General features: G+C 48.7%; 2 protein-coding genes across 2 annotated transcripts in view; both read right to left on the bottom strand.

The window, feature by feature from the left end:
* Positions 1 to 1891: 1891 nt before the first annotated feature.
* Positions 1892 to 23047, bottom strand: LOC120813476 (uncharacterized). Its single transcript, XM_078107451.1, has 5 exons — positions 23039 to 23047; positions 22535 to 22596; positions 2641 to 5294; positions 2137 to 2198; positions 1892 to 2040 (listed from the first exon to the last, which is right to left on the bottom strand). Exons 1-3 carry the CDS (start codon positions 23045 to 23047, stop codon positions 2810 to 2812), a joined length of 2556 nt encoding a protein of 851 aa, XP_077963577.1. The 3' UTR covers positions 1892 to 2040; positions 2137 to 2198; positions 2641 to 2809.
* LOC120822148 (uncharacterized) overlaps positions 21934 to 26233 on the bottom strand; it is a 35858-nt gene continuing 31558 nt past the window's right edge. The window contains exons 4-7 of the mRNA XM_040181569.2: positions 23039 to 25716; positions 22535 to 22596; positions 22290 to 22438; positions 21934 to 22217 (exon numbers count right to left, since the gene is read on the bottom strand). Coding sequence (XP_040037503.2) covers positions 23208 to 25716 — 2509 coding nt within the window. The 3' untranslated portion in view covers positions 21934 to 22217; positions 22290 to 22438; positions 22535 to 22596; positions 23039 to 23207. The remainder of the gene's footprint in view (positions 22218 to 22289; positions 22439 to 22534; positions 22597 to 23038; positions 25717 to 26233) is intronic.

Consider the following 26233-nt stretch of genomic DNA (forward strand, 5'->3'; position numbering starts at 1 on the left):
ACTTATCTGGCATTGTTTGAATAAAAAAAATGAATCTCTTAGGCAAAGCAAAAGATGCACCACTCCCACTTCTTTCTAACTGAACAAACCTGATTTACAGGGAAAACAAAGGCGATTAGCTTAGTGACGCTATTGTGAAACATATCAATAGAACATGGCAGTGTTTCAATCTCGGTAAAGCCTTAGTGGTGTTTTAAATAAAGGCAGGGTATGTCATCTTCTTTAAAAATATGTTACATATTTTTGTTATATTTCTCATTACGTCCTGATTTCACTAATCTAATCTAATTCTGAAAAAGAATATCTTAAATGTAACGCTGTAGCAGGACTATAATAAGCCCATACAATAGACTCAATTATCCTGGATGTAATTACTCTGTGTCTGCCTTGCACTGAAACTCACTGAAACTGAGTCTTCCACAAGCGACTAGCTTGACATATGAGACTGCTACAAATATTTGCATTCATAATGCTTGTGAAATTACTTTTGGGGAGGCCTAAGGATAAAAACTGTTAGTCGATGCGACTTGGCAACTCTCTTGCTAGATCTTTTAACCTTTAAAAGCGAGCTCTACTTTCATCTCTCACTTGAAGAGGAATGGCAAACATGTGCTTGGTTTATCAGATGGATGATTTAATTAATCGAGCGTACCATTGCTAGTTGCTCAAGATAAGCAAAGTAGCCTTCTAGATGTCCTTTACATTCAATATTCCTTGTTACATTTTCTATTTAGGGATGAAAATTGTAAAACACCAGCAAAAAGGATGATTTAAATTCTTCAAAGATTGTTTATTTTAATTATTCATCAGAATACAGCTATGCATGGTTAGATAAATACACATTGTATGAATAAGAAAATTGACAGTGCCATATTTTGACATGTGAGTATACCAATACCATAGATATAAGTTAATTCAAACAAGGATGAAAGAGATTTAATGGTTTCACTTTGTAATTTGGCTTATTTGACTTGTTTCGGGAAAAAGCCCCGAAAAGATAGCATTTGTAACCCTCATTATGTCAAATATTGCTAAAGTGCAGTGCTCATGGAAGCAAAAGTAATTTGAAGTGCAAACAGTGTAATTAGTTTCTGAATATCCCAGGGTTTATGAGTCATTTGTTTAGCTTAATAGTGTCACGATGATTAAAATAGACCCGGTGCTTAAATTTAGCATAATTCATCACTATCATTTAATCTGACAAACGAAGGTTCATCCACATCTCCAAAAGAATCTTAGATCTTTGTTGAAGACAAAGTATTTTTTTTGTTTAACTAGCAATCACATTCATGTTGTGGAAGTGGAAATCAGCACTAACGGTGTTGTTGGCTTTACAGTAACCAAGACAACACTATCAGGCAGGATGCTGTAACGAGACTGATCTTCTGGCTTACTCCACTTGGAACCGCTGAAGATGCAGCAACTGTTGTTGTTGTAGTTACAGCTACCACTGTAGGTGGTTTAGTTATAGGAGCAGCTGTTGTTGTTGTTGTTGCAGTTACACCTACCACTGTAGGCGCTTTAGTTATAGGAGCAGCTGTTGTTGTTGTTGTTGCAGTTACACCTACCACTGTAGGTGGTTTAGTTATAGGAGCAGCTGTTGTTGTTGTTGTTGCAGTTACACCTACCACTGTAGGCGCTTTAGTTATAGGAGCAGCTGTTGTTGTTGTTGTTGCAGTTACACCTACCACTGTAGGCGCTTTAGTTATAGGAGCAGCTGTTGTTGTTGTTGTTGCAGTTACACCTACCACTGTAGGTGGTTTAGTTATAGAAGCAGCTGTTGTTGGTGCTGCAGCCGTAGTTGCGGCTGCTGTAGGTGCTGCATTAAAACAAACCATTAGTTTGAACATTTGTAAAACATTTTGATCATGTTCTACTCATTACTACTTACATGTTGTGTTCACAATGATTGAGGCGGTTTCAATGTCGAACCCAGTAACGTTTGAAGATGCTTCAATCAACAGTGCTTTAATGTCATCGTTTTGAGGAACAGATGTCATATTAAAGGAAAGCTCAATGTCGTTGACGACTGATCCTTGCCTGCAGAAGGAGAAACAAAAGATTCATTTTGAAGTATTAGATTACCACTATTCTTTAATTGTTACAAATATAATACTGTATCAATCAACACAATACCTGAATGACACCACTCTCATGGACTTGTATGAAAAGAATATCCTTAAGAACATGGGATGAAGCTGCAGAAACAGACATTAATTTGTAATTAAACAACATGGGTATTGTTTGCTGTTCACTAATTTCTAGTAAAACATTCCAAACTATGTTTTCATGAGTTTTTTCTGAAATTAGGATCACTGTATTTTTGACTAAGTAGCAAAATGATCCTCTTCATAGAATTTACCGTGTTGCAACCGTGTTCACCAGTAAATGCAGACACAAAAGTTCTCTTTCAAGATTTCATTTGCCTTTTGTAATTAAACTGTGTATGTGTAAGCAGTTTTTATGGTTTAAAATTATTCTACTTAATGTTTTCTTCCTTCATTTTTTGCAAGAAATTTGAATATGTAATATATTTTAAGTACGTATACTCTCTTATAAGTTTTCAGTCTTTAGGTTGAGGTATTGAGGTCTTTGATACAATAATTCAGTAGTTAAACCAGATTCAAAGGACAAACTTACCTCTTCCATGATCATTTTAGAGCGCTTTAAAAAAGCTTGAGATGCTGGATTCAACAAATCAGAAGAAAAAATGGATTGAAGTGATCTGAAAGTCGCAAATCTTGTTGTGACTTCTAAAGTTGTAGGTGTGGTAACTGTTGGTAAGGCTATAGTTGTAGGTGTTGCAGTTTTAGTCACTGCAGTTGTAGTTGCGGCTGTTGTAGTTGCCGAAGTGGTTAATGAGGTTGTTGCTCCCAATGTTGTAATCACTGCAGTTGTAGGTGCTCCTGTTGTTGGTGCTGCTGTCGTCGTTGCTAAAGTTGTTGGGGCTGCTGTCGTAGTCGCTGCAGTTGTAGCTGTGGCTGTTTTTGGTGCTGCTGTCGTCACTGCCAAAGTTGTTGGGGTTGCTGTTGTTGTCGCAGCAGTTGTAGGTGCGGCTGTTGTTGGTGCTGCTGCCGTTGCTGCTAAAGTTGTTGGGGCTACGTTTGTAGTCGCTGCAGTTGTTGATGCTGCTGTTGTAGTCGCTGCGGCTGTTGTTGGAGCTGCTGTTGTCGTTGCTAAAGTTGTTGGGGCTGCTGTTGTAGTCGCTGCAGTGGTTGTTTGTGTTGCTGTCGTTGTTGCTAAAGTTGTTGGGGCTGCTGTTGTAGTCGCTGCAGTTGTAGCTGTGGCTGTTGTTGGTGCTGCTGTCGTCGCTGCCAAAGTTGTTAGGGTTGCTGTTGTTGTCGCAGCAGTTGTAGGTGCGGCTGTTGTTGGTGCTGCTGTCGTCGCTGCTAAAGTTGTTGGGGCTACGTTTGTAGTCGCTGCAGTTGTTGCTAAAGTTGTTGGGGCTGCTGTTGTAGTTTCTGCAGGTGTAGCTGCGGCTGTTGTTTGTGCTGCTGTGGTTGTTGGGGTTGCTGTTGTTGGCGCAGCAGTTGTAGGTGCAGCTGTTGTTGGTGCTGCTGTCGTTGCTGCTAAAGTTGTTGGGGCTACGTTTGTAGTCGCTGCAGTTGTTGGTGCTGCTGTTATAGTCGTTGCGGCTGTTGTTGTTGCTGCTGTCGTTGTTGCTAAAGTTGTTGGGGCTGCTGTTGTAGTTTCTGCAGTTGTAGCTGCGGCTGTTGTTGCTGCTGTCGTCGTTGCTAAGGTTGTTGGGGCTACGTTTGTAGTCGCTGAAGTTGTTGGTGCTGCTGTTGTAGTCGCTGTGGCTGTTGTTGGAGCTGCTGTTGTTGTTGCTAAAGTTGTTGGGGCTGCTGTTGTAGTTTCTGCAGTTGTAGCTGCGGCTGTTGTTTGTGCTGCTGTGGTTGTTGGGGTTGCTGTTGTTGTCGCAGCAGTTGGTGTTGGTGCTTCTGTTGTAGTCGCTGCGGCTGTTGTTGGAGCTGCTGTTGTCGTTGCTAAAGTTGTTGCGGCTGCTGTTGTAGTCGCTGCAGTTGTAGCTGTGGCTGTTGTTGGTGCTGCTGTCGTCGCTGCCAAAGTTGTTGGGGTTTCTGTTGTTGTCGCAGCAGTTGTAGGTGCGGCTGTTGTTGTTGGTGCTGCTGTCGTCGCTGCTAAAGTTGTTGGGGCTAAGTTTGTAGTCGCTGCAGTTGTTGTTGGTGCTGCTGTTATAGTCGTTGCGGCTGTTGTTGTTGCTGCTGTCGTTGTTGCTAAAGTTGTTGGGGCTGCTGTTGTAGTTTCTGCAGTTGTAGCTGCGGCTGTTGTTGCTGCTGTCGTCGTTGCTAAGGTTGTTGGGGCTACGTTTGTAGTCGCTGAAGTTGTTGGTGCTGCTGGTGTAGTCGCTGCGGCTGTTGATGGAGCTGCTGTTGTCGTTGCTAAAGTTGTTGCGGCTGCTGTTGTAGTCGCTGCAGTTGTAGCTGTGGCTGTTGTTGGTGCTGCTGTCGTCGCTGCCAAAGTTGTTGGGGTTTCTGTTGTTGTCGCAGCAGTTGTAGGTGCGGCTGTTGTTTGTGCTGCTGTCGTCGCTGCTAAAGTTGTTGGGGCTAAGTTTGTAGTCGCTGCAGTTGTTGTTGGTGCTTCTGTTGTAGTCGCTGCGGCTGTTGTTTGAGCTGCTGTTGTCGTTGCTAAAGTTGTTGGGGCTGCTGTTGTAGTCGCTGCAGTTGTTGTTTGTGTTGCTGTCGTTGTTGCTAAAGTTGTTGTGGCTACGTTTGTAGTCGCTGCAGTTGTTGGTGCTGCTGTTGTAGTCGCTGCGGCTGTTGTTGGAGCTGCTGTTGTCTTTGCTAAAGTTGTTGGGGCTGCTGTTGTAGTTTCTGCAGTTGTAGCTGCGGCTGTTGTTTGAGCTGCTGTTGTCGTTGCTAAAGTTGTTGGGGCTGCTGTTGTAGTCGCTGCAGTTGTTGTTTGTGTTGCTGTCGTTGTTGCTAAAGTTGTTGTGGCTACGTTTGTAGTCGCTGCAGTTGTTGGTGCTGCTGTTGTAGTCGCTGCGGCTGTTGTTGGAGCTGCTGTTGTCTTTGCTAAAGTTGTTGGGGCTGCTGTTGTAGTTTCTGCAGTTGTAGCTGCGGCTGTTGTTTGTGCTGCTGTGGTTGTTGGGGTTGCTGTTGTTGTCGCAGTAGTTGTAGGTGCGGCTGTTGGTGCTGCTGTCGTCGCTGCTAAAGTTGTTAGGGCTACGTTTGTAGTTGCTGCAGTTGTTGTTGGTGCTTCTGTTGTAGTCGCTGCGGTTGTTGTTGGAGCTGCTGTTATCGTTGCTAAAGTTGTTGGGGCTGCTGTTGTAGTCGCTTCAGTTGTTGTTTGTGCTGCTATCGTTGTTGGGGTTGCTGTGGTTGTCGCAGCAGTTGTAGGTGCGTTTGTAGTTGCTGCTAAAGTTGTTGTTTGTAGTGGTGTTGTCGTTACTAAAGTTGTTGGGTCTGCTGTTTTAGTCGCTGCAGTTGTAGCTGCGGCTGTTGTTGTTGCTGCTGTTGTCATTGCTAAAGTTGTTGGAGCTGCGGTTGTAGTCGCTGCAGTTGTTGTTTGTGCTGCTGTCGTTGTTAGGGTTGCTGGTGTAGTCGCTGCAGTTGTTGTTTGTGTTTCTGTCGTTGTTGCTAAAGTTGTTGGGGCTGCTGTTGTAGTCGCTGCAGTTGTTGCTTGCGTTGCTGTCGTTGTTGCTAAAGTTGTTTGGGCTGCTGTTGTAGTTGCTGCAGTTGTAGTTGTGGCTGTTGTTGGTGCTGCTGTCGTCGCAGCCAAAGTTGTTGGGGTTGCTGTTGTCGCAGTAGTTGTAGGTGCGGCTGTTGTTGGTGCTGCTGTCGTCGCTGCTAAAGTTGTTGGGGCTACGTTTGTAGTCGCTGCAGTTGTTGTTTGTGCTGCTGTTGTAGTCGCTGCGGCTGTTGTTTGAGCTGCTGTTGTCGTTGCTAAAGTTGTTGGGGCTGCTGTTGTAGTCGCTGCAGTTGTTGTTTGTGTTGCTGTCGTTGTTGCTAAAGTTGTTGTGGCTACGTTTGTAGTCGCTTCAGTTGTTGGTGCTGCTGTTGTAGTCGCTGCGGCTGTTGTTGGAGCTGCTGTTGTCTTTGCTAAAGTTGTTGGGGCTGCTGTTGTAGTCGCTGCAGTTGTTGTTTGTGTTGCTGTCGTTGTTGCTAAAGTTGTTGTGGCTACGTTTGTAGTCGCTGCAGTTGTTGGTGCTGCTGTTGTAGTTGCTGCGGCTGTTGTTGGAGCTGCTGTTGTCTTTGCTAAAGTTGTTGGGGCTGCTGTTGTAGTCGCTGCAGTTGTTGTTTGTGTTGCTGTCGTTGTTGGGGTTGCTGTTGTAGTCGCTGCAGTTGTTGTTTGTGCTGCTGTCGTTGTTGGGGATGCTGTTGTAATCGCTGCAGTTGTAGCTGTGGCTGTTGTTGTTGCTGCTGTTGTCATTGCTAAAGTTGTTGGGGCTGCTGTTGTAGTCGCTGCAGTTGTTGTTTGTGCTGCTGTCGTTGTTGGGGTTGCTGTTGTAGTCGCTGCAGTTGTTGTTTGTGCTGCTGTCGTTGTTGGGGATGCTGTTGTAGTCGCTGCAGTTGTAGCTGTGGCTGTTGTTGGTGCTGCTGTCGTCGCAGCCAAAGTTGTTGGGGTTGCTGTTGTCGCAACAGTTGTAGGTGCGGCTGTTGTTGGTGCTGCTGTCGTCGCTGCTAAAGTTGTTGGGGCTACGTTTGTAGTCGCTGCGGCTGTTGTTTGAGCTGCTGTTGTCGTTGCTAAAGTTGTTGGGGCTGCTGTTGTAGTCGCTGCAGTTGTTGTTTGTGTTGCTGTCGTTGTTGCTAAAGTTGTTGTGGCTACGTTTGTAGTCGCTGCAGTTGTTGGTGCTGCTGTTGTAGTCGCTGCGGCTGTTGTTGGAGCTGCTGTTGTCTTTGCTAAAGTTGTTGGGGCTGCTGTTGTAGTTTCTGCAGTTGTAGCTGCGGCTGTTGTTTGTGCTGCTGTGGTTGTTGGGGTTGCTGTTGTTGTCGCAGCAGTTGTTGTTGGTGCTTCTGTTGTAGTCGATGCGGCTGATGTTGGAGCTGCTGTTGTCGTTGCTAAAGTTGTTGCGGCTGCTGTTGTAGTCGCTGCAGTTGATGTTTGTGCTGATGTCGTTGTTGGGGTTGCTGTTGTAGTCGCTGCAGTTGTTGTTTGTGCTGCTGTCGTTGTTGGGGATGCTGTTGTAGTCGCTGCAGTTGTAGCTGTGGCTGTTGTTGGTGCTGCTGTCATCGCAGCCAAAGTTGTTGGGGCTGCTGTTGTAGTCGCTGCAGTTGTTGTTTGTGCTGCTGTCGTTGTTGGGGTTGCTGGTGTAGTCGCTGCAGTTGTTGTTTGTGTTGCTGTTGTTGTTGCTAAAGTTGTTGGGGCTGCTGTTGTAGTCGCTGCAGTTGTTGTTTGCGTTGCTGTCGTTGTTGCTAAAGTTGTTTGGGCTGCTGTTGTAGTTGCTGCAGTTGTAGTTGTGGCTGTTGTTGGTGCTGCTGTCGTCGCAGCCAAAGTTGTTGGGGTTGCTGTTGTCGCAGCAGTTGTAGGTGCGGCTGTTGTTGGTGCTGCTGTCGTCGCTGCTAAAGTTGTTGGGGCTGCTGTTGTAGTCGCTGCAGTTGTTGTTTGTGTTGCTGTCGTTGTTGCTAAAGTTGTTGTGGCTACGTTTGTAGTCGCTGCAGTTGTTGGTGCTGCTGTTGTAGTCGCTGCGGCTGTTGTTGGAGCTGCTGTTGTCTTTGCTAAAGTTGTTGGGGCTGCTGTTGTAGTTTCTGCAGTTGTAGCTGCGGCTATTGTTTGTGCTGCTGTAGTTGTTGGGGTTGCTGTTGTTGTCGCAGCAGTTGTTGTTGGTGCTTCTGTTGTAGTCGCTGCGGCTGATGTTGGAGCTGCTGTTGTCGTTGCTAAAGTTGTTGCGGCTGCTGTTGTAGTCGCTGCAGTTGTTGTTTGTGCTGCTGTCGTTGTTGGGGTTGCTGTTGTAGTCGCTGCAGTTGTTGTTTGTGCTGCTGTCGTTGTTGGGGATGCTGTTGTAGTCGCTGCAGTTGTAGCTGTGGCTGTTGTTGGTGCTGCTGTCGTCGCAGCCAAAGTTGTTGTGGCTGCTGTTGTAGTCGCTGCAGTTGTTGTTTGTGTTGCTGTCGTTGTTGCTGTCGTTGTTGGGTCTGCTGTTTTAGTCGCTGCAGTTGTAGCTGCGGCTGTTGTTGCTGCTGTTGTCATTGCTAAAGTTGTTGGGGCTGCTGTTGTAGTCCCTGCAGTTGTTGTTTGTGCTGCTGTCGTTGTTGGGGATGCTGTTGTAGTCGCTGCAGTTGTTGTTTGTGCTGCTGTCGTTGTTGGGGATGCTGTTGTAGTCGCTGCAGTTGTAGCTGTGGCTGTTGTTGGTGCTGCTGTCGTCGCAGCCAAAGTTGTTGTGGCTGCTGTTGTAGTCGCTGCAGTTGTTGTTTGTGTAGCTGTCGTTGTTGCTAAAGTTGTTGGGTCTGCTGTTTTAGTCGCTGCAGTTGTAGCTGCGGCTGTTGTTGTTGCTGCTGTTGTCATTGCTAAAGTTGTTGGGGCTGCTGTTGTAGTCGCTGCAGTTGTTGTTTGTGCTGCTGTCGTTGTTGGGGTTGCTGTTGTAGTCGCTGCAGTTGTAGCTGCGGCAGTTGTTGTTGCTGCTGTTGTCATTGCTAAAGTTGTTGGGGCTGCTGTTGTAGTCGCTGCAGTTGTTGTTTGTGCTGCTGTCGTTGTTGGGGTTGCTGGTGTAGTCGCTGCAGTTGTTGTTTGTGTTGCTGTCGTTGTTGCTAAAGTTGTTGGGGCTGCTGTTGTAGTCGCTGCAGTTGTTGTTTGCGTTGCTGTCGTTGTTGCTAAAGTTGTTTGGGCTGCTGTTGTAGTTGCTGCAGTTGTAGGTGCGGCTGTTGTTGGTGCTGCTGTCGTTGTTGCTAAAGTTGTTGTGGCTACGTTTGTAGTCGCTGCAGTTGTTGGTGCTGCTGTTGTAGTTGCTGCGGCTGTTGTTGGAGCTGCTGTTGTCTTTGCTAAAGTTGTTGGGGCTGCTGTTGTAGTTTCTGCAGTTGTAGCTGCGGCTATTGTTTGTGCTGCTGTAGTTGTTGGGGTTGCTGTTGTTGTCGCAGCAGTTGTTGTTGGTGCTTCTGTTGTAGTCGCTGCGGCTGATGTTGGAGCTGCTGTTGTCGTTGCTAAAGTTGTTGCGGCTGCTGTTGTAGTCGCTGCAGTTGTTGTTTGTGCTGCTGTCGTTGTTGGGGTTGCTGTTGTAGTTGCTGCAGTTGTTGTTTGTGCTGCTGTCGTTGTTGGGGATGCTGTTGTAGTCGCTGCAGTTGTAGCTGTGGCTGTTGTTGGTGCTGCTGTCGTCGCAGCCAAAGTTGTTGTGGCTGCTGTTGTAGTCGCTGCAGTTGTTGTTTGTGTTGCTGTCGTTGTTGCTGTCGTTGTTGGGTCTGCTGTTTTAGTCGCTGCAGTTGTAGCTGCGGCTGTTGTTGCTGCTGTTGTCATTGCTAAAGTTGTTGGGGCTGCTGTTGTAGTCGCTGCAGTTGTTGTTTGTGCTGCTGTCGTTGTTGGGGATGCTGTTGTAGTCGCTGCAGTTGTTGTTTGTGCTGCTGTCGTTGTTGGGGATGCTGTTGTAGTCGCTGCAGTTGTAGCTGTGGCTGTTGTTGGTGCTGCTGTCGTCGCAGCCAAAGTTGTTGTGGCTGCTGTTGTAGTCGCTGCAGTTGTTGTTTGTGTTGCTGTCGTTGTTGCTAAAGTTGTTGGGTCTGCTGTTTTAGTCGCTGCAGTTGTAGCTGCGGCTGTTGTTGTTGCTGCTGTTGTCATTGCTAAAGTTGTTGGGGCTGCTGTTGTAGTCGCTGCAGTTGTTGTTTGTGCTGCTGTCGTTGTTGGGGTTGCTGTTGTAGTTGCTGCAGTTGTAGCTGCGGCTGTTGTTGCTGCTGTTGTCATTGCTAAAGTTGTTGGGGCTGCTGTTGTAGTCGCTGCAGTTGTTGTTTGTGCTGCTGTCGTTGTTGGGGTTGCTGGTGTAGTCGCTGCAGTTGTTGTTTGTGTTGCTGTCGTTGTTGCTAAAGTTGTTGGGGCTGCTGTTGTAGTCGCTGCAGTTGTTGTTTGCGTTGCTGTCGTTGTTGCTAAAGTTGTTTGGGCTGCTGTTGTAGTTGCTGCAGTTGTAGGTGCGGCTGTTGTTGGTGCTGCTGTCGTCGCTGCTAAAGTTGTTGGGGCTACGTTTGTAGTCGCTGCAGTTGTTGTTTGTGCTGCTGTTGTAGTCGCTGCGGCTGTTGTTTGAGCTGCTGTTGTCGTTGCTAAAGTTGTTGGGGCTGCTGTTGTAGTCGCTGCAGTTGTTGTTTGTGTTGCTGTGGTTGTTGGGGTTGCTGTTGTTGTCGCAGCAGTTGTAGGTGCGGCTGTTGTTGGTGCTGCTGTCGTCGCTGCTAAAGTTGTTGGGGCTACGTTTGTAGTTGCTGCAGTTGTTGTTGGTGCTTCTGTTGTAGTCGCTGCGGTTGTTGTTGGAGCTGCTGTTGTCGTTGCTAAAGTTGTTGGGGCTGCTGTTGTAGTCGCTGCAGTTGTTGTTTGTGCTGCTGTCGTTGTTGGGGTTGCTGTTGTTGTCGCAGCAGTTGTAGGTGCGTTTGTAGTTGCTGCTAAAGTTGTTGTTTGTAGTGGTGTCGTCGTTACTAAAGTTGTTGGGTCTGCTGTTTTAGTCGCTGCAGTTGTAGCTGCGGCTGATGTTGCTGCTGTTGTCATTGCTAAAGTTGTTGGGGCTGCTGTTGTAGTCGCTGCAGTTGTTGTTTGTGCTGCTGTCGTTGTTGGGGTTGCTGGTGTAGTCGCTGCAGTTGTTGTTTGTGCTGCTGTCGTTGTTGGGGATGCTGTTGTAGTCGCTGCAGTTGTAGCTGCGGCTGTTGTTGGTGCTGCTGTCGTTGTTGGGGTTGCTGGTGTAGTCGCTGCAGTTGTTGTTTGTGTTGCTGTCGTTGTTGCTAAAGTTGTTGTAGTCGCTGCGGCTGTTGTTGGAGCTGCTGTTGTCGTTGCTAAAGTTGTTGCGGCTGCTGTTGTAGTCGCTGAAGTTGTTGTTTGTGGTGCTGTCGTTGTTGATAACGTTGTTGGGGCTGCTGTTGTAGTCGCTGCAGTTGTAGCTGTGGCTGTTGTTGGTGCTGCTGTCGTCGCTGCCAAAGTTGTTGGGGTTGCTGTTGTTGTCGCAGCAGTTGTAGGTGCGGCTGTTGTTGGTGCTGCTGTCGTCGCTGCTAAAGTTGTTGGGGCTACGTTTGTAGTCGCTGCAGTTGTAGCGGCGGCTTTTGTTGTTGCTGCTGTCGTCATTGCTAAAGTTGTTGGGGCTGCTGTTGTAGTCGCTGCAGTTGTTGTTTGCGTTGCTGTCGTTGTTGCTAATGTTGTTTGGGCTGCTGTTGTAGTTTCTGCTGTTGTAGCTGCGGCTGTTGTTGTTGCTGCTGTCGTCATTGCTAAAGTTGTTGGGGCTGCTGTTGTTGTCCCTGCGGCTGTTGTTGCTGCTGTCATCATTGCTAAAGTTGTTGGGGCTGCTGTTGTAGTCGCTGCAGTTGTTGTTTGTAGTGGTGTCGTTGTTGCTGTTGTTGTCGCAGCAGTTGTTGTTGGTGCTTCTGTTGTAGTCGCTGCGGCTGATGTTGGAGCTGCTGTTGTCGTTGCTAAAGTTGTTGTGGCTGCTGTTGTAGTCGCTGCAGTTGTTGTTTGTGCTGCTGTCGTTGTTGGGGTTGCTGTTGTAGTCGCTGCAGTTGTTGTTTGTGCTGCTGTCGTTGTTGGGGATGCTGTTGTAGTCGCTGCAGTTGTAGCTGTGGCTGTTGTTGGTGCTGCTGTCGTCGCAGCCAAAGTTGTTGTGGCTGCTGTTGTAGTCGCTGCAGTTGTTGTTTGTGTTGCTGTCGTTGTTGCTGTCGTTGTTGGGTCTGCTGTTTTAGTCGCTGCAGTTGTAGCTGCGGCTGTTGTTGCTGCTGTTGTCATTGCTAAAGTTGTTGGGGCTGCTGTTGTAGTCGCTGCAGTTGTTGTTTGTGCTGCTGTCATTGTTGGGGTTGCTGGTGTAGTCGCTGCAGTTGTTGTTTGTGTTGCTGTTGTTGTTGCTAAAGTTGTTGGGGCTGCTGTTGTAGTCGCTGCAGTTGTTGTTTGCGTTGCTGTCGTTGTTGCTAAAGTTGTTTGGGCTGCTGTTGTAGTTGCTGCAGTTGTAGTTGTGGCTGTTGTTGGTGCTGCTGTCGTCGCAGCCAAAGTTGTTGGGGTTGCTGTTGTCGCAGCAGTTGTAGGTGCGGCTGTTGTTGGTGCTGCTGTCGTCGCTGCTAAAGTTGTTGGGGCTGCTGTTGTAGTCGCTGCAGTTGTTGTTTGTGTTGCTGTCGTTGTTGCTAAAGTTGTTGTGGCTACGTTTGTAGTCGCTGCAGTTGTTGGTGCTGCTGTTGTAGTCGCTGCGGCTGTTGTTGGAGCTGCTGTTGTCTTTGCTAAAGTTGTTGGGGCTGCTGTTGTAGTTTCTGCAGTTGTAGCTGCGGCTATTGTTTGTGCTGCTGTAGTTGTTGGGGTTGCTGTTGTTGTCGCAGCAGTTGTTGTTGGTGCTTCTGTTGTAGTCGCTGCGGCTGATGTTGGAGCTGCTGTTGTCGTTGCTAAAGTTGTTGCGGCTGCTGTTGTAGTCGCTGCAGTTGTTGTTTGTGCTGCTGTCGTTGTTGGGGTTGCTGTTGTAGTCGCTGCAGTTGTTGTTTGTGCTGCTGTCGTTGTTGGGGATGCTGTTGTAGTCGCTGCAGTTGTAGCTGTGGCTGTTGTTGGTGCTGCTGTCGTCGCAGCCAAAGTTGTTGTGGCTGCTGTTGTAGTTGCTGCAGTTGTTGTTTGTGTTGCTGTCGTTGTTGCTGTCGTTGTTGGGTCTGCTGTTTTAGTCGCTGCAGTTGTAGCTGCGGCTGTTGTTGCTGCTGTTGTCATTGCTAAAGTTGTTGGGGCTGCTGTTGTAGTCGCTGCAGTTGTTGTTTGTGCTGCTGTCGTTGTTGGGGATGCTGTTGTAGTCGCTGCAGTTGTTGTTTGTGCTGCTGTCGTTGTTGGGGTTGCTGTTGTAGTCGCTGCAGTTGTAGCTGCGGCAGTTGTTGTTGCTGCTGTTGTCATTGCTAAAGTTGTTGGGGCTGCTGTTGTAGTCGCTGCAGTTGTTGTTTGTGTTGCTGTCGTTGTTGCTAAAGTTGTTGGGGCTGCTGTTGTAGTCGCTGCAGTTGTTGTTTGCGTTGCTGTCGTTGTTGCTAAAGTTGTTTGGGCTGCTGTTGTAGTTGCTGCAGTTGTAGGTGCGGCTGTTGTTGGTGCTGCTGTCGTCGCTGCTAAAGTTGTTGGGGCTACGTTTGTAGTCGCTGCAGTTGTTGTTTGTGCTGCTTTTGTAGTCGCTGCGGCTGTTGTTTGAGCTGCTGTTGTCGTTGCTAAAGTTGTTGGGGCTGCTGTTGTAGTCGCTGCAGTTGTTGTTTGTGTTGCTGTCGTTGTTGCTGTCGTTGTTGTGGCTACGTTTGTAGTCGCTTCAGTTGTTGGTGCTGCTGTTGTAGTCGCTGCGGCTGTTGTTGGAGCTGCTGTTGTCTTTGCTAAAGTTGTTGGGGCTGCTGTTGTAGTCGCTGCAGTTGTTGTTTGTGTTGCTGTCGTTGTTGCTAAAGTTGTTGTGGCTACGTTTGTAGTCGCTGCAGTTGTTGGTGCTGCTGTTGTAGTTGCTGCGGCTGTTGTTGGAGCTGCTGTTGTCTTTGCTAAAGTTGTTGGGGCTGCTGTTGTAGTCGCTGCAGTTGTTGTTTGTGCTGCTGTCGTTGTTGGGGTTGCTGGTGTAGTCGCTGCAGTTGTTGTTTGTGTTGCTGTCGTTGTTGCTAAAGTTGTTGGGGCTGCTGTTGTAGTCGCTGCAGTTGTTGTTTGCGTTGCTGTCGTTGTTGCTAAAGTTGTTTGGGCTGCTGTTGTAGTTGCTGCAGTTGTAGGTGCGGCTGTTGTTGGTGCTGCTGTCGTCGCTGCTAAAGTTGTTGGGGCTACGTTTGTAGTCGCTGCAGTTGTTGTTTGTGCTGCTGTTGTAGTCGCTGCGGCTGTTGTTTGAGCTGCTGTTGTCGTTGCTAAAGTTGTTGGGGCTGCTGTTGTAGTCGCTGCAGTTGTTGTTTGTGTTGCTGTCGTTGTTGCTAAAGTTGTTGTGGCTACGTTTGTAGTCGCTGCAGTTGTTGGTGCTGCTGTTGTTTGTGCTGCTGTGGTTGTTGGGGTTGCTGTTGTTGTCGCAGCAGTTGTAGGTGCGGCTGTTGTTGGTGCTGCTGTCGTCGCTGCTAAAGTTGTTGGGGCTACGTTTGTAGTTGCTGCAGTTGTTGTTGGTGCTTCTGTTGTAGTCGCTGCGGTTGTTGTTGGAGCTGCTGTTGTCGTTGCTAAAGTTGTTGGGGCTGCTGTTGTAGTCGCTGCAGTTGTTGTTTGTGCTGCTGTCGTTGTTGGGGTTGCTGTTGTTGTCGCAGCAGTTGTAGGTGCGTTTGTAGTTGCTGCTAAAGTTGTTGTTTGTAGTGGTGTCGTCGTTACTAAAGTTGTTGGGTCTGCTGTTTTAGTCGCTGCAGTTGTAGCTGCGGCTGTTGTTGCTGCTGTTGTCATTGCTAAAGTTGTTGGGGCTGCTGTTGTAGTCGCTGCAGTTGTTGTTTGTGCTGCTGTCGTTGTTGGGGTTGCTGGTGTAGTCGCTGCAGTTGTTGTTTGTGCTGCTGTCGTTGTTGGGGATGCTGTTGTAGTCGCTGCAGTTGTAGCTGCGGCTGTTGTTGTTGCTGCTTTTGTCATTGCTAAAGTTGTTGGGGCTGCTGTTGTAGTTGCTGCAGTTGTAGTTGTGGCTGTTGTTGGTGCTGCTGTCGTTGTTGGGGTTGCTGGTGTAGTCGCTGCAGTTGTTGTTTGTGTTGCTGTCGTTGTTGCTAAAGTTGTTGTAGTCGCTGCGGCTGTTGTTGGAGCTGCTGTTGTCGTTGCTAAAGTTGTTGCGGCTGCTGTTGTAGTCGCTGAAGTTGTTGTTTGTGGTGCTGACGTTGTTGATAACGTTGTTGGGGCTGCTGTTGTAGTCGCTGCAGTTGTAGCTGTGGCTGTTGTTGGTGCTGCTGTCGTCGCTGCCAAAGTTGTTGGGGTTGCTGTTGTTGTCGCAGCAGTTGTAGGTGCGGCTGTTGTTGGTGCTGCTGTCGTCGCTGCTAAAGTTGTTGGGGCTACGTTTGTAGTCGCTGCAGTTGTAGCGGCGGCTTTTGTTGTTGCTGCTGTCGTCATTGCTAAAGTTGTTGGGGCTGCTGTTATAGTCGCTGCAGTTGTTGTTTGTGTTGCTGTCGTTGTTGCTAAAGTTGTTGGGGCTGCTGTTGTAGTTTCTGCTGTTGTAGCTGCGGCTGTTGTTGTTGCTGCTGTCGTCATTGCTAAAGTTGTTGGGGCTGCTGTTGTAGTCCCTGCGGCTGTTGTTGCTGCTGTCATCATTGCTAAAGTTGTTGGGGCTGCTGTTGTAGTCGCTGCAGTTGTTGTTTGTAGTGGTGTCGTTGTTGCTGTTGTTGTCGCAGCAGTTGTTGTTGGTGCTTCTGTTGTAGTCGCTGCGGCTGATGTTGGAGCTGCTGTCGTTGCTAAAGTTGTTGCGGCTGCTGTTGTAGTCGCTGCAGTTGTTGTTTGTGCTGCTGTCGTTGTTGGGGTTGCTGTTGTAGTCGCTGCAGTTGTTGTTTGTGCTGCTGTCGTTGTTGGGGATGCTGTTGTAGTCGCTGCAGTTGTAGCTGTGGCTGTTGTTGGTGCTGCTGTCGTCGCAGCCAAAGTTGTTGTGGCTGCTGTTGTAGTCGCTGCAATTGTTGTTTGTGTTGCTGTCGTTGTTGCTGTCGTTGGTGGGTCTGCTGTTTTAGTCGCTGCAGTTGTAGCTGCGGCTGTTGTTGCTGCTGTTGTCATTGCTAAAGTTGTTGGGGCTGCTGTTGTAGTCGCTGCAGTTGTTGTTTGTGCTGCTGTCGTTGTTGGGGTTGCTGTTGTAGTCGCTGCAGTTGTAGCTGCGGCTGTTGTTGTTGCTGCTGTTGTCATTGCTAAAGTTGTTGGGGCTGCTGTTGTAGTCGCTGCAGTTGTTGTTTGTGCTGCTGTCGTTGTTGGGGTTGCTGGTGTAGTCGCTGCAGTTGTTGTTTGTGTTGCTTTCGTTGTTGCTAAAGTTGTTGGGGCTGCTGTTGTAGTCGCTGCAGTTGTTGTTTGCGTTGCTGTCGTTGTTGCTAAAGTTGTTTGGGCTGCTGTTGTAGTTGCTGCAGTTGTAGGTGCGGCTGTTGTTGGTGCTGCTGTCGTCGCTGCTAAAGTTGTTGGGGCTACGTTTGTAGTCGCTGCAGTTGTTGTTTGTGCTGCTGTTGTAGTCGCTGCGGCTGTTGTTTGAGCTGCTGGTGTCGTTGCTAAAGTTGTTGGGGCTGCTGTTGTAGTCGCTGCAGTTGTTGTTTGTGTTGCTGTCGTTGTTGCTAAAGTTGTTGTGGCTACGTTTGTAGTCGCTGCAGTTGTTGGTGCTGCTGTTGTAGTCGCTGCGGCTGTTGTTGGAGCTGCTGTTGTCTTTGCTAAAGTTGTTGGGGCTGCTGTTGTAGTTTCTGCAGTTGTAGCTGCGGCTGTTGTTTGTGCTGCTGTGGTTGTTGGGGTTGCTGTTGTTGTCGCAGCAGTTGTAGGTGCGGCTGTTGTTGGTGCTGCTGTCGTCGCTGCTAAAGTTGTTGGGGCTACGTTTGTAGTTGCTGCAGTTGTTGTTGGTGCTTCTGTTGTAGTCGCTGCGGTTGTTGTTGTTGCTGCTGTCGTCATTGCTAAAGTTGTTGGGGCTGCTGTTGTAGTCGCTGCAGTTGTTGTTTGTGCTGCTGTCGTTGTTGGGGTTGCTGGTGTAGTCGCTGCAGTTGTTGTTTGTGCTGCTGTCGTTGTTGGGGATGCTGTTGTAGTCGCTGCAGTTGTAGCTGCGGCTGTTGTTGTTGCTGCTGTTGTCATTGCTAAAGTTGTTGGGGCTGCTGTTGTAGTTGCTGCAGTTGTAGTTGTGGCTGTTGTTGGTGCTGCTGTCGTTGTTGGGGTTGCTGGTGTAGTCGCTGCAGTTGTTGTTTGTGTTGCTGTTGTTGTTGCTAAAGTTGTTGGGGCTGCTGTTGTAGTCGCTGCAGTTGTTGTTTGCGTTGCTGTCGTTGTTGCTAAAGTTGTTTGGGCTGCTGTTGTAGTTGCTGCAGTTGTAGTTGTGGCTGTTGTTGGTGCTGCTGTCGTCGCAGCCAAAGTTGTTGGGGTTGCTGTTGTCGCAGCAGTTGTAGGTGCGGCTGTTGTTGGTGCTGCTGTCGTCGCTGCTAAAGTTGTTGGGGCTACGTTTGTAGTCGCTGCAGTTGTTGTTTGTGCTGCTGTTGTTTGTGCTGCTGTTCTAGTCGCTGCGGCTGTTGTTTGAGCTGCTGTTGTCGTTGCTAAAGTTGTTGGGGCTGCTGTTGTAGTCGCTGCAGTTGTTGTTTGTGTTGCTGTCGTTGTTGCTAAAGTTGTTGGGGCTGCTGTTGTAGTCGCTGCAGTTGTAGCTGTGGTTGTTGTTGGTGCTGCTGTCGTCTCTGCTAAAGTTGTTGGGGCTGCTGTTGTAGTCGCTGCAGTTGTTGTTTGTGCTGCTGTGGTTGTTGGGGTTGCTGTTGTTGTCGCAGCAGTTGTAGGTGCGGCTGTTGTTGGTGCTGCTGTCGTCGCTGCTAAAGTTGTTGGGGCTGCTGTTGTTGTTGGTGCTTCTGTTGTAGTCGCTGCGGCTGTTGTTGGAGCTGCTGTTGTAGCTGTGGCTGTTGTTGGTGCTGCTGTCGTCGCTGCTAAAGTTGTTGGGGCTACGTTTGTAGTCGCTGCAGTTGTAGCGGCGGCTTTTGTTGTTGCTGCTGTCGTCATTGCTAAAGTTGTTGGGGCTGCTGTTGTAGTCGCTGCAGTTGTTGTTTGTGTTGCTGTCGTTGTTGCTAAAGTTGTTGGGGCTGCTGTTGTAGTCGCTGCAGTTGTTGTTTGTGCTGCTGTTGTCGCTGCTAAAGTTGTTGGGGCTACGTTTGTAGTCGCTGCAGTTGTTGGTGCTGCTGTTGTAGTCACTGCGGCTGTTGTCGGAGCTGCTGTTGTCGTTGCTAAAGTTGTTGGGGCTGCTGTTGTAGTCGCTGCAGTTGTTGTTGGTGCTGCTGTCGTCGCTGCTAAAGTTGTTGGGGCTACGTTTGTAGTCGCTGCAGTTGTTGTTGGTGCTTCTGTTGTAGTCGCTGCGGCTGTTGTTGTAGCTGCTGTTGTCGTTGCTAAAGTTGTTGGGGCTGCTGTTGTAGTCGCTGCAGTTGTAGCTGTGGCTGTTGTTGGTGCTGCTGTCGTCTCTGCCAAAGTTGTTGCGATTGCTGTTGTTGTCGCAGCAGTTGTAGGTGCGGCTGTTGTTGGTGCTGCTGTCGTCGCTGCTAAAGTTGTTGGGGCTGCTGTTGTAGTCGCTGCAGTTGTTGTTTGTGCTGCTGTGGTTGTTGGGGTTGCTGTTGTTGTCGCAGCAGTTGTAGGTGCGGCTGTAGTTGGTGCTGCTGTCGTCGCTGCTAAAGTTGTTAGGGCTGCTGTTGTAGTCGCTGCAGTTGTTGTTTGTGCTGCTGTGGTTGTTGGGGTTGCTGTTGTTGTCGCAGCAGTTGTAGGTGCGGCTGTTGTTGGTGCTGCTGTCGTCGCTGCTAAAGTTGTTGGGGCTACGTTTGTAGTCGCTGCAGTTGTTGGTGCTGCTGTTGTAGTCGCTGCGGCTGTTGTTGGAGCTGCTGTTGTCGTTGCTAAAGTTGTTGGGGCTGCTGTTGTAGTCGCTGCAGTTGTTGTTTGTGTTGCTGTCGTCTCTGCCAAAGTTGTTGGGGTTGCTGTTGTTGTCGCAGCAGTTGTAGGTGCGACTGTTGTTGGTGCTGCTGTCGTCGCTGCTAAAGTTGTTGGGGCTGCTGTTGTAGTCGCTGCAGTTGTTGTTTGTGCTGCTGTGGTTGTTGGGGTTGCTGTTGTCGCAGCAGTTGTAGGTGCGGCTGTAGTTGGTGCTGCTGTCGTCGCTGCTAAAGTTGTTGGGGCTGCTGTTGTAGTCGCTGCAGTTGTTGTTTGTGCTGCTGTGGTTGTTGGGGTTGCTGTTGTTGTCGCAGCAGTTGTAGGTGCGGCTGTTGTTGGTGCTGCTGTCGTCGCTGCTAAAGTTGTTGGGGCTACGTTTGTAGTTGCTGCAGTTGTTGGTGCTGCTGTTGTAGTCGCTGCGGCTGTTGTTGGAGCTGCTGTTGTCGTTGCTAAAGTTGTTGGGGCTGCTGTTGTAGTCGCTGCAGTTGTTGTTTGTGTTGCTGTCGTTGTTGCTAAAGTTGTTGTGGCTACGTTTGTAGTCGCTGCAGTTGTTGGTGCTGCTGTTGTAGTCGCTGCGGCTGTTGTTGGAGCTGCTGTTGTCTTTGCTAAAGTTGTTGGGGCTGCTGTTGTAGTTTCTGCAGTTGTAGCTGCGGCTGTTGTTTGTGCTGCTGTGGTTGTTGGGGTTGCTGTTGTTGTCGCAGCAGTTGTAGGTGCGGCTGTTGTTGGTGCTGCTGTCGTCGCTGCTAAAGTTGTTGGGGCTACGTTTGTAGTTGCTGCAGTTGTTGTTGGTGCTTCTGTTGTAGTCGCTGCGGTTGTTGTTGTTGCTGCTGTCGTCATTGCTAAAGTTGTTGGGGCTGCTGTTGTAGTCGCTGCAGTTGTTGTTTGTGCTGCTGTCGTTGTTGGGGTTGCTGGTGTAGTCGCTGCAGTTGTTGTTTGTGCTGCTGTCGTTGTTGGGGATGCTGTTGTAGTCGCTGCAGTTGTAGCTGCGGCTGTTGTTGTTGCTGCTGTTGTCATTGCTAAAGTTGTTGGGGCTGCTGTTGTAGTTGCTGCAGTTGTAGTTGTGGCTGTTGTTGGTGCTGCTGTCGTTGTTGGGGTTGCTGGTGTAGTCGCTGCAGTTGTTGTTTGTGTTGCTGTTGTTGTTGCTAAAGTTGTTGGGGCTGCTGTTGTAGTCGCTGCAGTTGTTGTTTGCGTTGCTGTCGTTGTTGCTAAAGTTGTTTGGGCTGCTGTTGTAGTTGCTGCAGTTGTAGTTGTGGCTGTTGTTGGTGCTGCTGTCGTCGCAGCCAAAGTTGTTGGGGTTGCTGTTGTCGCAGCAGTTGTAGGTGCGGCTGTTGTTGGTGCTGCTGTCGTCGCTGCTAAAGTTGTTGGGGCTACGTTTGTAGTCGCTGCAGTTGTTGTTTGTGCTGCTGTTGTTTGTGCTGCTGTTCTAGTCGCTGCGGCTGTTGTTTGAGCTGCTGTTGTCGTTGCTAAAGTTGTTGGGGCTGCTGTTGTAGTCGCTGCAGTTGTTGTTTGTGTTGCTGTCGTTGTTGCTAAAGTTGTTGGGGCTGCTGTTGTAGTCGCTGCAGTTGTAGCTGTGGTTGTTGTTGGTGCTGCTGTCGTCTCTGCTAAAGTTGTTGGGGCTGCTGTTGTAGTCGCTGCAGTTGTTGTTTGTGCTGCTGTGGTTGTTGGGGTTGCTGTTGTTGTCGCAGCAGTTGTAGGTGCGGCTGTTGTTGGTGCTGCTGTCGTCGCTGCTAAAGTTGTTGGGGCTGCTGTTGTTGTTGGTGCTTCTGTTGTAGTCGCTGCGGCTGTTGTTGGAGCTGCTGTTGTAGCTGTGGCTGTTGTTGGTGCTGCTGTCGTCGCTGCTAAAGTTGTTGGGGCTACGTTTGTAGTCGCTGCAGTTGTAGCGGCGGCTTTTGTTGTTGCTGCTGTCGTCATTGCTAAAGTTGTTGGGGCTGCTGTTGTAGTCGCTGCAGTTGTTGTTTGTGTTGCTGTCGTTGTTGCTAAAGTTGTTGGGGCTGCTGTTGTAGTCGCTGCAGTTGTTGTTTGTGCTGCTGTTGTCGCTGCTAAAGTTGTTGGGGCTACGTTTGTAGTCGCTGCAGTTGTTGGTGCTGCTGTTGTAGTCACTGCGGCTGTTGTCGGAGCTGCTGTTGTCGTTGCTAAAGTTGTTGGGGCTGCTGTTGTAGTCGCTGCAGTTGTTGTTGGTGCTGCTGTCGTCGCTGCTAAAGTTGTTGGGGCTACGTTTGTAGTCGCTGCAGTTGTTGTTGGTGCTTCTGTTGTAGTCGCTGCGGCTGTTGTTGTAGCTGCTGTTGTCGTTGCTAAAGTTGTTGGGGCTGCTGTTGTAGTCGCTGCAGTTGTAGCTGTGGCTGTTGTTGGTGCTGCTGTCGTCTCTGCCAAAGTTGTTGCGATTGCTGTTGTTGTCGCAGCAGTTGTAGGTGCGTCTGTTGTTGGTGCTGCTGTCGTCGCTGCTAAAGTTGTTGGGGCTGCTGTTGTAGTCGCTGCAGTTGTTGTTTGTGCTGCTGTGGTTGTTGGGGTTGCTGTTGTTGTCGCAGCAGTTGTAGGTGCGGCTGTAGTTGGTGCTGCTGTCGTCGCTGCTAAAGTTGTTGGGGCTGCTGTTGTAGTCGCTGCAGTTGTTGTTTGTGCTGCTGTGGTTGTTGGGGTTGCTGTTGTTGTCGCAGCAGTTGTAGGTGCGGCTGTTGTTGGTGCTGCTGTCGTCGCTGCTAAAGTTGTTGGGGCTACGTTTGTAGTCGCTGCAGTTGTTGGTGCTGCTGTTGTAGTCGCTGCGGCTGTTGTTGGAGCTGCTGTTGTCGTTGCTAAAGTTGTTGGGGCTGCTGTTGTAGTCGCTGCAGTTGTTGTTTGTGTTGCTGTCGTCTCTGCCAAAGTTGTTGGGGTTGCTGTTGTTGTCGCAGCAGTTGTAGGTGCGACTGTTGTTGGTGCTGCTGTCGTCGCTGCTAAAGTTGTTGGGGCTGCTGTTGTAGTCGCTGCAGTTGTTGTTTGTGCTGCTGTGGTTGTTGGGGTTGCTGTTGTCGCAGCAGTTGTAGGTGCGGCTGTAGTTGGTGCTGCTGTCGTCGCTGCTAAAGTTGTTGGGGCTGCTGTTGTAGTCGCTGCAGTTGTTGTTTGTGCTGCTGTGGTTGTTGGGGTTGCTGTTGTTGTCGCAGCAGTTGTAGGTGCGGCTGTTGTTGGTGCTGCTGTCGTCGCTGCTAAAGTTGTTGGGGCTACGTTTGTAGTTGCTGCAGTTGTTGGTGCTGCTGTTGTAGTCGCTGCGGCTGTTGTTGGAGCTGCTGTTGTCGTTGCTAAAGTTGTTGGGGCTGCTGTTGTAGTCGCTGCATTTGTTGTTTGTGTTGCTGTCGTCTCTGCCAAAGTTGTTGGTGCTGCTGTCGTCGCTGCTAAAGTTGTTGGGGCTGCTGTTGTAGTCGCTGCAGTTGTTGTTTGTGCTGCTGTGGTTGTTGGGGTTGCAGTTGTTGTCGCAGCAGTTGTAGGTGCGGCTGTTGTTGGTGCTGCTGTCGTCGCTGCTAAAGTTGTTGGGGCTGCTGTTGTAGTCGCTGCAGTTGTTGTTTGTGCTGCTGTGGTTGTTGTTGTTGTTGCAGTTACACCTACCACTGTAGGTGGTTTAGTTATAGAAGCAGCTGTTGTTGGTGCTGCAGCCGTAGTTGCGGCTGCTGTAGGTGCTGCATTAAAACAAACCATTAGTTTGAACATTTGTAAAACATTTTGATCATGTTCTACTCATTACTACTTACATGTTGTGTTCACAATGATTGAGGCGGTTTCAATGTCGAACCCAGTAACGTTTGAAGATGCTTCAATCAACAGTGCTTTAATGTCATCGTTTTGAGGAACAGATGTCATATTAAAGGAAAGCTCAATGTCGTTGACGACTGATCCTTGCCTGCAGAAGGAGAAACAAAAGATTCATTTTGAAGTATTAGATTACCACTATTCTTTAATTGTTACAAATATAATACTGTATCAATCAACACAATACCTGAATGACACCACTCTCATGGACTTGTATGAAAAGAATATCCTTAAGAACATGGGATGAAGCTGCAGAAACAGACATTAATTTGTAATTAAACAACATGGGTATTGTTTGCTGTTCACTAATTTCTAGTAAAACATTCCAAACTATGTTTTCATGAGTTTTTTCTGAAATTAGGATCACTGTATTTTTGACTAAGTAGCAAAAGGATCCTCTTCATAGAATTTACCGTGTTGCAACCGTGTTCACCAGTAAATGCAGACACAAAAGTTCTCTTTCAAGATTTCATTTGCCTTTTGTAATTAAACTGTGTATGTGTAAGCAGTTTTTATGGTTTAAAATTATTCTACTTAATGTTTTCTTCCTTCATTTTTTGCAAGAAATTTGAATATGTAATATATTTTAAGTACGTATACTCTCTTATAAGTTTTCAGTCTTTAGGTTGAGGTATTGAGGTCTTTGATACAATAATTCAGTAGTTAAACCAGATTCAAAGGACAAACTTACCTCTTCCATGATCATTTTAGAGCGCTTTAAAAAAGCTTGAGATGCTGGATTCAACAAATCAGAAGAAAAAATGGATTGAAGTGATCTGAAAGTCACAAATCTTGTTGTGACTTCTAAAGTTGTAGGTGTGGTAACTGTTGGTAAGGCTATAGTTGTAGGTGTTGCAGTTTTAGTCACTGCAGTTGTAGTTGCGGCTGTTGTAGTTGCCGAAGTGGTTAATGAGGTTGTTGCTCCCAATGTTGTAATCACTGCAGTTGTAGGTGCTCCTGTTGTTGGTGCTGCTGTCGTCGTTGCTAAAGTTGTTGGGGCTGCTGTCGTAGTCGCTGCAGTTGTAGCTGTGGCTGTTTTTGGTGCTGCTGTCGTCACTGCCAAAGTTGTTGGGGTTGCTGTTGTTGTCGCAGCAGTTGTAGGTGCGGCTGTTGTTGGTGCTGCTGTCGTTGCTGCTAAAGTTGTTGGGGCTACGTTTGTAGTCGCTGCAGTTGTTGGTGCTGCTGTTGTAGTCGCTGCGGCTGTTGTTGGAGCTGCTGTTGTCGTTGCTAATGTTGTTGGGGCTGCTGTTGTAGTCGCTGCAGTGGTTGTTTGTGTTGCTGTCGTTGTTGCTAAAGTTGTTGGGGCTGCTGTTGTAGTCGCTGCAGTTGTAGGTGCGGCTGTTGTTGGTGCTGCTGTCGTCGCTGCTAAAGTTGTTGGGGCTACGTTTGTAGTCGCTGCAGTTGTTGGTGCTGCTGTTGTAGTCCCTGCGGCTGTTTTTGGAGCTGCTGTTGTCGTTGCTAAAGTTGTTGGGGCTGCTGTTGTAGTCGCTGCAGTTGTTGCTAAAGTTGTTGGGGCTGCTGTTGTAGTTTCTGCAGGTGTAGCTGCGGCTGTTGTTTGTGCTGCTGTGGTTGTTGGGGTTGCTGTTGTTGGCGCAGCAGTTGTAGGTGCAGCTGTTGTTGGTGCTGCTGTCGTTGCTGCTAAAGTTGTTGGGGCTACGTTTGTAGTCGCTGCAGTTGTTGGTGCTGCTGTTATAGTCGTTGCGGCTGTTATTGTTGCTGCTGTCGTTGTTGCTAAAGTTGTTGGGGCTGCTGTTGTAGTTTCTGCAGTTGTAGCTGCGGCTGTTGTTGCTGCTGTCGTCGTTGCTAAGGTTGTTGGGGCTACGTTTGTAGTCGCTGAAGTTGTTGGTGCTGCTGTTGTAGTCGCTGCGGCTGTTGTTGGAGCTGCTGTTGTTGTTGCTAAAGTTGTTGGGGCTGCTGTTGTAGTTTCTGCAGTTGTAGCTGCGGCTGTTGTTTGTGCTGCTGTGGTTGTTGGGGTTGCTGTTGTTGTCGCAGCAGTTGGTGTTGGTGCTTCTGTTGTAGTCGCTGCGGCTGTTGTTGGAGCTGCTGTTGTCGTTGCTAAAGTTGTTGCGGCTGCTGTTGTAGTCGCTGCAGTTGTAGCTGTGGCTGTTGTTGGTGCTGCTGTCGTCGCTGCCAAAGTTGTTGGGGTTTCTGTTGTTGTCGCAGCAGTTGTAGGTGCGGCTGTTGTTGGTGCTGCTGTCGTCGCTGCTAAAGTTGTTGGGGCTAAGTTTGTAGTCGCTGCAGTTGTTGTTGGTGCTGCTGTTATAGTCGTTGCGGCTGTTGTTGTTGCTGCTGTCGTTGTTGCTAAAGTTGTTGGGGCTGCTGTTGTAGTTTCTGCAGTTGTATCTGCGGCTGTTGTTGCTGCTGTCGTCGTTGCTAAGGTTGTTGGGGCTACGTTTGTAGTCGCTGAAGTTGTTGGTGCTGCTGTTGTAGTCGCTGCGGCTGTTGTTGGAGCTGCTGTTGTCTTTGCTAAAGTTGTTGCGGCTGCTGTTGTAGTCGCTGCAGTTGTAGCTGTGGCTGTTGTTGGTGCTGCTGTCGTCGCTGCCAAAGTTGTTGGGGTTTCTGTTGTTGTCGCAGCAGTTGTAGGTGCGGCTGTTGTTGGTGCTGCTGTCGTCGCTGCTAAAGTTGTTGGGGCTAAGTTTGTAGTCGCTGCAGTTGTTGTTGGTGCTTCTGTTGTAGTCGCTGCGACTGTTGTTGGAGCTGCTGTTGTCGTTGCTAAAGTTGTTGCGGCTGCTGTTGTAGTCGCTGCGGCTGTTGTTTGAGCTGCTGTTGTCGTTGCTAAAGTTGTTGGGGCTGCTGTTGTAGTCGCTGCAGTTGTTGTTTGTGTTGCTGTCGTTGTTGCTAAAGTTGTTGTGGCTACGTTTGTAGTCGCTGCAGTTGTTGGTGCTGCTGTTGTAGTTGCTGCGGCTGTTGTTGGAGCTGCTGTTGTCGTTGCTAAAGTTGTTGCGGCTGCTGTTGTAGTCGCTGCGGCTGTTGTTTGAGCTGCTGTTGTCGTTGCTAAAGTTGTTGGGGCTGCTGTTGTAGTCGCTGCAGTTGTTGTTTGTGTTGCTGTCGTTGTTGCTAAAGTTGTTGTGGCTACGTTTGTAGTCGCTGCAGTTGTTGGTGCTGCTGTTGTAGTTGCTGCGGCTGTTGTTGGAGCTGCTGTTGTCGTTGCTAAAGTTGTTGCGGCTGCTGTTGTAGTCGCTGCGGCTGTTGTTTGAGCTGCTGTTGTCGTTGCTAAAGTTGTTGGGGCTGCTGTTGTAGTCGCTGCAGTTGTTGTTTGTGTTGCTGTCGTTGTTGCTAAATTTGTTGTGGCTACGTTTGTAGTCGCTGCAGTTGTTGGTGCTGCTGTTGTAGTCGCTGCGGCTGTTGTTGGAGCTGCTGTTGTTGTTGCTAAAGTTGTTGGGGCTGCTGTTGTAGTTTCTGCAGTTGTAGCTGCGGCTGTTGTTTGTGCTGCTGTGGTTGTTGGGGTTGCTGTTGTTGTCGCAGCAGTTGGTGTTGGTGCTTCTGTTGTAGTCGCTGCGGCTGTTGTTGGAGCTGCTGTTGTCGTTGCTAAAGTTGTTGCGGCTGCTGTTGTAGTCGCTGCAGTTGTAGCTGTGGCTGTTGTTGGTGCTGCTGTCGTCGCTGCCAAAGTTGTTGGGGTTTCTGTTGTTGTCGCAGCAGTTGTAGGTGCGGCTGTTGTTGGTGCTGCTGTCGTCGCTGCTAAAGTTGTTGGGGCTAAGTTTGTAGTCGCTGCAGTTGTTGTTGGTGCTGCTGTTATAGTCGTTGCGGCTGTTGTTGTTGCTGCTGTCGTTGTTGCTAAAGTTGTTGGGGCTGCTGTTGTAGTTTCTGCAGTTGTAGCTGCGGCTGTTGTTGCTGCTGTCGTCGTTGCTAAGGTTGTTGGGGCTACGTTTGTAGTCTCTGAAGTTGT

Source organism: Gasterosteus aculeatus, chromosome 7 (genome assembly GCF_964276395.1).
Source record: "Gasterosteus aculeatus chromosome 7, fGasAcu3.hap1.1, whole genome shotgun sequence".
NCBI classification, from domain to species: Eukaryota; Metazoa; Chordata; class Actinopteri; order Perciformes; family Gasterosteidae; genus Gasterosteus; species Gasterosteus aculeatus.